Source organism: Lontra canadensis, unplaced genomic scaffold (assembly GCF_010015895.1).
Source record: "Lontra canadensis isolate GAN:19392208 unplaced genomic scaffold, GSC_riverotter_1.0 scaffold108, whole genome shotgun sequence".
NCBI classification, from domain to species: Eukaryota; Metazoa; Chordata; class Mammalia; order Carnivora; family Mustelidae; genus Lontra; species Lontra canadensis.
Window position 1 is genome coordinate 1,172,213 of NW_022631102.1, and position 9,283 is coordinate 1,181,495.

A 9,283-nucleotide genomic window follows, 5' to 3' on the forward strand; every position below is an offset into this window, starting at 1 on the left:
CCCAAAACCTCACTTTGAGAACCACTGTCCTAAAATAGCAAGATTTTCAGGTGGTGAATACAGCTTCCATTTGATCCTAAGATTTTGTCCCTTCAAAGCCGGACCCTGCTTGTTGTTCTTCCTTCCTGTGTTCTCGTCCTTCCATCTGAGCTCACTGTCCTTCCGCATGAATAGTATTGATTTTTTTAACTGCACATCTACTGGGATCATTCCCTTAGTGTTTGGTTATCCAAAATGTCTTTACTTTGTCTTCCTTATTGAAGGTTAAATTCTGTATGCATAGAAGTCTAGATTGGCATTTGGGATTTTCCTCATTTTTGGTTTTCTGTGATTTTATGATGATGTTTCAAGGTGTTGGTCTATTTTCATTGATCTGCCTGCTGGGTTTCCATAAGGCTTTTTGAATCTTTGGTGTGTTTTTGCGCCATCACTTTTTAAAAATTCTCAGCCAGCCATTATCTCTCCTACTATTTCTGCCATCTCCCTCTCCTTTCCTTCTGAGCCTCCAATTACACACCTGAGGGACTTTCCTGCTGTATCCTAGCTCTCTAATCTCATCTTTTAGATTAGATTAAACCTGCCCAATTTCTATTTGGCTCGTTTTCAGATCGCCTAAGCCGTTTTTGGATTTGGGGGGGGGGGTGTTTTTACAATTTCCAGTTTTCTGCTGAAGTTTTCCAAAGTCTTACTTCCTCGCCCGCAGTAAGCAGGGCTGTCTTCGAAGCCGGTGTCCGCCAAGCGCAGTGTCCGCCGATGAACGCTCGTAAACGCGGGAATCCCGCCCCGCACGAACCTGTGCACAGCATAACGGTTAATCCACAGAAGGAGAGCGAGCCGACCACAGAGGGGAGACGACTTCTCGGCCTTCAAGACAGCACGTAAAGACGGCCCTTTTCTCAGGTTGACCAACTCGCCCGCTTGTCCGGTTTCAGCACCGAAAGCCCCGCGCCGGGACACACCCGAGCGGTTAATCACCGTCCTCCGCCACGCGCGCGCTCACCCGCTCGGGGCTCGCCGGCCTGCGGCACCGGGGAGACCGCTGGGGGCGCTGTGGCGCGCAGACGTGGTCGGGGCGGCGCTCTGGCCGCCGAGCGCCGCCGCTCCTTCCGCCTTCCCGGCGGGCCCCGCGCGGCGCTTGCGCTTTCGGTGACCTTTCCAAGAGGTTGGTAGTGGGCGCCGCGGCGGCCTGAGCCAGGGGTCTTCGGCGAGGTGAGTGCTCGGGGGCGCAGCCGGCTGCTCCGAGCGGGGCGGCGGGGCCCGCGGGGCTCGGAGCGACAGGCGGGAGTGCCGCTTGGCCCCCGCTGACCTTGGGGTCCTGCCGCGGCCCCCGGGCAGCGAAGGGAGGCGCCCCGCGGACTGGTGGGGCGCGGCAGCCGCGCCCTGTCCTTCGGGCAGAACCGCTGCCCTTCTCGGACAGGGAGCGCGCCGCGGGCGAGCCAGGGTCGGCCACCTGCGGAGGGCGCGGCGCGCTCAGGGATGGAGCCCCGACCCCGGCCGGGAGCGCCCGCCCCGCGCTCGGTACCGTCTCTCCTGGGTTCCGCGGGGTTCGCCGCCACGCACTGCCCTGAGGGGGCCCGTGCTCCGCAGCAGGGGAGGGGACACGGGGCCGCGACGGGATCCGAGCCCTGGAATCCCGGTCCGCGCCTCCGCGGGTCGGGCAGACCTGGTCTCCCGCGTGGGCAGGTGGGAGTCGGCTGTGCGTGCGCCCCAGACTCGGACGGAGCGGACGCCCCGTGACCCGAAGATGGGCCTGTGCAAGAACGGGTGCTCTGGAGCCGCCGCACGGCTGGCGAGCTGGAGGGAGAAGGGCCTCCCTTAAGTAGTGGGAACAGGTCGGGAGTCCGGTGAAGCATGAGGAGAGTCGGGTTGGTCTGGGAAAGTGCTGGCGGCGCGGGCGGCGGCCGTCCGAGATGGTTCCGGAGAGGAGAGGGACCGGGGGTCCGGCCCTGAGCAGAAGCGGTAGCTGACGTTTCTGCAGCGCCTTCCTCCTCCGCGCTCTCCGCGCGCTTCGCTGTTTCCCATCCAGAACTTCGTCCGGCCGGCGCGAGGGCGTCTTCCCGCGTTCTCCCTCTTGGAACCGGGAGCCCGGTCCGGTGCCCTCAGCTGCGTGTTGTAGCACCGCCTTCTGCTCCTGCCGCGGCTGCTGGCCAGCGGGGCCGTCCACCGCCTCCCCACACGCCAGCGAGAGCCCTGTGGGGCAGGTGGACACACCCCTGCATCGCGGAGGGGCGGCCTTCTGGAAGGACAACTCCGGGGACGCCGCCAGGCTTGGGATGGGAACCCAGGAGCCCGGCCCCGCTGGGACCTGGGAGCGGCTTCTTGCGAAGTCACTGCCAGGCTCAGAGGAGGGCCATGTCCTCAGTCCCCCCGAACTGCGCCTCCCACCTGCGGCTTTTCGAGGCCGCCCACAGGTCCTGCTTGGGCCTCCTCAGGCACCTGCTAGGGGCAGAATTGTTAGTTTCTGGGATCCTCATGCTGTGACAGAGCATCGCAGTCTGAGGACAGGAAGCCTGAGGGGAGACGTCGCTGCAGGGAGTTCCAGGAGGACCACACAGCCGCATCCTTCAGGGTCACGCTTGGGCTGGAGGCAGGCTGGCTGGTCTTTAGGACGGTGCCTCAGCCCAAGCGCGTCCTCTTCTCAGAAGGGCTGGCAACCCGTCCTTGGAGCAGGTCCTCCCCAGTACTGAGGACCGAGGGGCAGGGCGACTCAGGTCTAGGCGTGCGGTGTCCCGCGGCTCTGCAGGTAGCCGCTTTGTAGGGGGCGGGCGGCGGTGAGGAGTGGGTGTGGAAGCAGCTGGCGAGTGCCGTTCGGTTCGCGTGACCTTCTGAGAGTAAAGGCCAAGTTCTTCACCGTGGCCTGCAAGGTGCAGATGACCCAGTTCCCCTCCCTCCCGGAGTCTGGCCGTGGTGTTTTACGTGACCGCGCTCCGCATCGGGCACCACACACGGCCGGTACGAGTCGCAGAGGCCCTCCTCTTCGTGAGCGCCCTTCGGGGGTGCTCGGTGTTTGCATCCCTGTTTTCCGGAGGAGGAAACTGAGGCACCTGAAGTGAGGGGATTTGAATCTGGGCAGCCGCTGTGGCTTCCCTACCCCCCTCCAGGCTCTCCAAGTCTGGCCTGACCTGGGGTCTTCGCACACACGCAGCCTCTGCCAAGGCCACTCTTCTCCCAAGTCTTCTGGCTCCTTAGGAGCCGGTCTCAGCCCCTGAACAGTGCCTGCCACCTAGTGCGAGCTCGGTTCCCGGGTGCGGAGTTCCCGGGTGCAGAGGGCGTAATGCTCACGCCGGAGAAGAGAGGAGAAGTAGGATTCCGTGTGACCCAGTTAGTGGAGAAAAGGAACGTAGATGAGGCTCTGGCCGGGTGGGGACGAGGGGCTTGACTAACTGAAGCCCAAGGAGTGTCTTCAAGGAAAATGCAAAGTACCTGGTCTAGTTATTGCTGACAGTGACTTGAAGGACTGTTGTTTGACAGGACGCTTGAGACGTCACAAAGCTACAGTGAACACGAGGGCGGCAGATTTTAAGGTCTGTAGTAAATTGTAATCAAAAGCCTTACGTGGAGACCTGCTCATAAAAGCGAACTTCAGCGCCCGATGGCTTTTCCCGGTCAAATCCAGTAATTAGGTAACTGTTGTTACTCATTAAATAAGTGACGATGTAACGGCGGCTCGCAGGAAGGGACCTCGGCGCCCGGGGCTGTCTGCATCCAGCGGCAGACCACGAGGCTGAGTGTGGGTCTCACTAGGCCCGTGTTCTTTTCCGGCTCCGGACGCCAGCAGCGCTTCTCGCAGTGATGCGAACGGGCTGGGGATTCGATGTAAAAGTTTTAAAAAGAGCGCGGTGTGATTCGGGGTGTAGCGTCAGTGCAGAGCAGCTGTGAGGGAGAGGAACGCTCGGGACCCTGGGAGATGGCGTGGGCTGGGCGCTCTGGGGCATGAGGGTGAAGGGTGGCGGAGCATCAGGATGGCCGAGGTTGGCAGCCTGGGGATGGGGGTGGGGGGTTGGCGCTTGACGAGCTGCTGAGCGGGGCCCCACGTCAGGTAGGAATGCCTGCCAGAGAGTGGCCGGTGTGGAGCAGGTGTAGGAAACGGCCAAATTTAAGAGTATATGGGAACCTCTTTCCAGTTAGCTTTAAGACGATGGTCACGGTGGGCACCTGGGGGCTCAGTTAATCTGCCTTCAGTTCGGGTCATGATCCTGGGGTCCTGGGATGGAGCCCCGCATCAGGCTCCCTGCTCGGTGGGGAGTCTATTTCCCCCTCTGCCCATTCCCTGCTACTCATGCTTCCTCTCTTATTTATTTTAAAATCTTTAAAAAAAAAAAAAAGATAGTCATGGTAATATTTATCACTGTGTTCCTTTTCAGATGCTTCAAAGCTTTATTAAAAATGTTTGGATCCCCCTGAAGCCCTACTATACCCAGGTTTACCAAGAGATTTGGGTAGGAATGGGGTTGATGAGTGTCATCGTTTATAAAATCAGGAGTGCTGGTAAGTTCTTCATGTCGATTCGTTAGCAGTCAGGATGAAAGTCATTTTCAAAAGGAATCACAGTTCCTGTTGTGAAGGAACATTGGTTCTTACCCAGAAATGAGCATCAGAACCCTTTGTTAGGTTGTGGGGAGTACATGTCAGCTCTTAGAGACATTTGGGGACAACTAGGAAAATTCAAACAAGGCCTTGATAACAGGGGACCCTGAGCTTCCTAGGTGTGACCGTGGTGTTTCGAATGTGTAGGACGTGTCCCCTCATTGGAAGAACTGGGGGCAGGAGTAGTTAGGGATAGAGTGTCCTGGCCCGTGGTGTCTTACTGTACCTTTCCCATTGTGTGAATATTTTAACTGTTTCCATAATAGAAATGGGGGCATTGGTTCTCAGCGGAACAGACACGAGGCCAATCATGGATTAATAAGCAGTTGGTTTAGAAGAGGAGGGAGGGGAGGAAACTTGAAACTGCAGGACTGGAGCCTGGGGAACGGGAAGGAGCGGAGAGCCCTGCGCGTTCTGAAGGACTGCTCAGGTGTTCATAGAAAACTCCGGTGGAGGCAGTACCGCTTCCTGGCTGGGAGGCACCGTGAGAAACTCCCGCTTTCTGAAACTCCCATAACCACTTTACCCAAGCTGTGAGCTTTTCAGCCCAGTGTCTGTTTCAGGAATGGATTGACCAAACACATTATTGTAAAGCGTTGATTGATACAACCAGTGTTTCCTTTTCATTTCAGATAAAAGAAGTAAAGCCTTGAAAGGTAAGATTTTTGCTTCTTCCAATGGATGGAGAGCGAAAAACACCGTCACGCCTTTCAGGACAAGGTGTGTCGCTGCTCACAGTGTGTGAGGAGCAGTGGGAGTCCTTGAGAACCTGGAGTTTGCTGTCCCTGCTGGAAAAGAGAATTCAGCAGTTCTTACAGTCTGAGTGTTAAAGACCTTTGCTCACCCCCTTGGGCCAAGTAAAACTTGTGGGGGCACTAGAAAGACGGGGTCGCTGCTGCCACCAGGAGGGCAGCCCAGGCTCGCTGTGCAGGAAGCCATCCCGTGAAACGTACGTCCTGGTGCTGGACGTGTCTTCACTCTTTTTCCCAAATGACCTGTAGTCATTTGGGTCCTCCCAGAGCCAGGGCTGGCTGGTGACCCCTCCGGCCTTGTGCTGGCAGGCGAGCCCCCCGGGTATGTGAGGGGAGTCCACGAAGCCCTCACACCTGCCGGACGCTCCGGGTAGAAATGACCCTCCACGTGTCTTCATAGTATTGAAAATTGTGGTTTACAGTTTTTGACTTGTCAGTACTCACGTAATAAACTGTCACCCATGTTTCCCTTTCTTGCTCAACGGTAGCCGTGTTATGCTTCTTTTTCCACAGCGTCAAGTTCTGCGCCTGCCCACGGCCATCACTGACCGGCTGTACTTGGAGTGCGCGTGGCATGGAGTGTCCGTCTGGTGTGCGTCTCAGCATGCTGTTAGTGGGGAACGTGGAGCCCTGCGCACACTTACAGACATGTTGTGTCCTGTGTGGCGTGAATAAATGTCACTGAGGTGCACCACTGCCTGTGCCTGTGTCCCTCTGTCAGCCCCCTGTGCGCCCGCCGTGCCCGGAACAGTTCCCATCACATGGCAGACAGCCCCCCTGTGCGCCCGCCGTGCCCGCAACAGTCCCAGTCATGCGGCAGTCAGCCCCCCGCTCACCCACCACCCTGTGTGCCTGCCGTGCTCGGAGCAGTCCCCGTCACCCATCCCCGTTGCTGTAGGACTCGGGGCTTCGGGGTGGCCGTCACTGCTGAGGTCTGACGCACACCAGCTGCACCGAGGATTCTGCCACTTACTCTTGTGACCTCGTTGAGCCTTGTGCTTCCTCGTGGGGACGGTGGCGGGGGCGGCACGTCAGTTCTCACTATAGTCACTGGCGGGCGGTAGGGGAGATACGGAAGAGCACTGGTGGAACTGTCAAACACTGCAGGAGTAAGGGATGAGGTCATGTGGGTCAATGGATAAGCTCTAGAAGATTGTATCAGGAAGTCACTGACAGTATGTAATGTAAAAATATCTAAAACTTACTGTTTTTCCTAGTTTGGCTGAAATAAATACTACATGGTATTTGCCTCCATGTAAGGCAATTACCAAACCCTTAGAATTGCACTTCGTTTTTGTTTTTTTTTTTAAGATTTATTTTTAGTTTGGAGAGGGAGCCGGGGAAGGGGTAGATGGAGAGAATCCCAGGCGGACCCCACTGAGCGTGAGGCCTGAGGCGGGGCTTGGTCCCACGACCCTCAGATCATGACCTGAGCCAAAATCAAGAGTCAGTCACTTAACCCACTGAGCTACTCAGGCGCCACTAGAATTGCCCTCATAAGGAAGATTCAAAACCAGATTGAAATAGGGGTGGAAGTGAGACTAATTTGAGATCTGGCGGTTTGCAGGAATAGAAAGGTGAGGCCCGGGTCCCGGTCTCTGTCTGTCTTTCTCCTAAAGGCAGAGGCCACCCTACTTTTCATCTGTGTCTCCAGCATGTGACATAGGTCTGGCCAGGGTCTGGGCCTGAGAAATGCCTGCCGCCCCCTGCACAGTCTGTATAAATGGGGTAAAACCCACCTTCAGCCTCACCACCCGCTCACCGCTGTGGCGCGCTGCGGAGTTGGTGTGAGTGTTACCCCCCGGCTTCTGTGCAGGAGCCTGGGCAGGGCGGAGGAGACTGCTACTAGGGACCAGGGGGCCCCAGGGTTTCTGATTCTGTGGGTCTGGGAAGGAGCCCCCGAGAACTGGTGTATCTCATCATTTGCCAGGATGTGCTGATGGCTGGGGACCACATTCTGGAAAGTACTGATCCAAAGAACATGACCCACCAGGGCCCTTAGGTCCACCCCGTCCACGTCCCCCCTGCTCCCGTGGTGCCCCAGGACGCCCGTCCACGTCTTAGCTCATGCAGCCCTAGGAGCTAAGCTAGGTGGAGCTGTAGTCCCATTTTACAGTCAAGGAAACGGGCCGAGAATGGCAGTGATGAGCCAAAGTCATCTTGCCAGGGCTGGGGCTGGGACTGGAAAGCTGCACTTGTCCAGGGACGGGGGAGAGGGGCACCCAGGGAGCTGGCCCCTGAGGCCCGCGGCTGGCTTCAGGGGCCAGCTCCCTTTCCCACCTGGGCTTCCTTTGGTTCTCGTCTGGTGCGTAAGTGCTTTGCAAAAGACGCTTCATAGGCCATTGCGAACCAGCTGCATGGGGCGAGGGACCACAGGATTTCTCTCACGAAGGGACTTCATTTCTTTTGTGATGAGACGGAGCAGATCCTCTGAAAGGTAGACCAGTCCGGCGGGGGAGGGGGGGCTGCCTGCGGCAGCGGGCGGTTTGTGGTGACACCTGAAGGCAGGGGGAGGATGTCAAAGATAAACGCCCCCCCACCCCCAGAAACTGGCCAAGAATCAGCCATGCTTTCAAAGTGAAACACATGATCTTCCTGCTAGGCCAAGTGCTTTCCGGTCCCTGAAACCCTCAGTGCAGCCGCGTCTGTAGCTGAAGCAGCAGCCTTGCCTTGCCAGCAGGGGTCGCACCTGCTGTGTGAACGGGGCCGCCTTCGTCCCCGCTGCGGGAACAGGCAGGTGTCCCGAGGCAGCCGGTAGGTGGAGCCAGAGCCCGCCAGCAGCCCACTAGATGCGGGAGGGAGGGGGAGCGGGAGGGGGGCCCTCCCGTGACCCGGTGACCGCTCCCGGCCCTGTGCCAGGCGTGGGGGGAGCACACAGAGGGAGAGCAGGGCCTCTCCACCTCACCCATGGGAGGGAGCAGGCAGTTTCCAGAAGAAACAACAAGGAGGCATTTTTGTCCTAAAACCCACACGTTTGTCCCATCCTGGCTTGGTGCACGGGCTTTCGTGGTGTCCTTTAAAGGCAGAGGGACGAGCAGGCAGGGCTGGGCATCGGAAGGTGTGACTCGAAACCCTGCGGCTGTAACTCGGTCTCGGGAGAGCCTCTGGGAGGAGGCACATGTTTCTTCGTGCTTGTCACTGTGCATCCCAGGGGTCGGGAGCCGTGGTGGAGCACCTTGGAGGATGTGGTCCCTGCCCCCGGGGTCACATCTCTAGAGACCCAGGCCCCCAGTCCATCTGCACGATTCCCCGGGAGCTCACACCGTCACCCTGTTTCACAGACGAAGCCTCATAGGTCTTGACAATTAGCCCGAGTTCAAGGATAACTAGCTGGTTACCAGACAAGCTAATTAACTGGTAGAGCCAGGGTTCCCAATCAGACCATCTGCTTCCGAAGGGGGGCTGCAGAGACGACTGGCCCACAGTTCCCTGCCCTTCCCCAGCTCCAGCTGGGATCCTTGCGCACACAGACCTCGCCGGAAGGCATTCCCGGCACATTTAGGGAAATTCGAACATGGGCTGGGTGCTAAGGGACATGAAAGCACTGACGTTACCAGGTTACTTTGTGAATGATAGTATCGGCCTTATGATTGTTGCAGAAAACGCGCTTGGTGCAGACAAGCAGACGCGGGCGGAAATATGTAGGGGACACACGAGGTCTGGGATCCACCTTCAGATACGTGAGCCAACATTAACCAATCCGAATAGACTGGGGAGCAAGGGTAGAGCCGAAAGGGGGCAGCCGTGATTTGCTGCTGGATGCGGGGGGGGGGGGGGGTGGGTGTCATTACACGAGTCTCTCTGCTGGTATGCGTGTTTGAACTCCTCCCCGTGAATCCTGTTTCAAAAACGCTCAAGCAGAAGTACAATGCCGGTTTGAGGAGCTGCCACTGTGCAACCCCAGGAAATGGAGGGAACACTCTGTAAACTTCTAGTTAATTCCG

At 57.8% G+C, this 9,283-nt stretch overlaps 1 protein-coding gene across 1 annotated transcript; it reads left to right on the plus strand.

Annotated features, from left to right (window-relative positions):
* The first annotated feature begins 1,081 nt into the window (after window positions 1-1,081).
* Window positions 1,082-6,033, plus strand: ATP5MPL (ATP synthase membrane subunit 6.8PL). The gene is made up of 4 exons (XM_032839588.1): window positions 1,082-1,209; window positions 4,365-4,488; window positions 5,220-5,243; window positions 5,853-6,033. Exons 2-4 carry the CDS (start codon window positions 4,365-4,367, stop codon window positions 5,885-5,887), a joined length of 183 nt encoding a protein of 60 aa, XP_032695479.1. The 5' UTR covers window positions 1,082-1,209; the 3' UTR covers window positions 5,888-6,033.
* The last annotated feature ends 3,250 nt before the right edge of the window (window positions 6,034-9,283 follow it).

Coding starts and splice junctions, on each gene's coding strand:
- ATP5MPL (XM_032839588.1), top strand. CDS start 4,365: ATGCTTCAAAGCTTTATTAAAAATGTTTGGATCCCCCTGAAGCCCTAC. Junction 4,489..5,219: donor TTATAAAATCAGGAGTGCTG/GTAAGTTCTTCA, acceptor TTTTCATTTCAG/ATAAAAGAAGTAAAGCCTTG. Junction 5,244..5,852: donor AAGAAGTAAAGCCTTGAAAG/GTAAGATTTTTG, acceptor CTTTTTCCACAG/CGTCAAGTTCTGCGCCTGCC.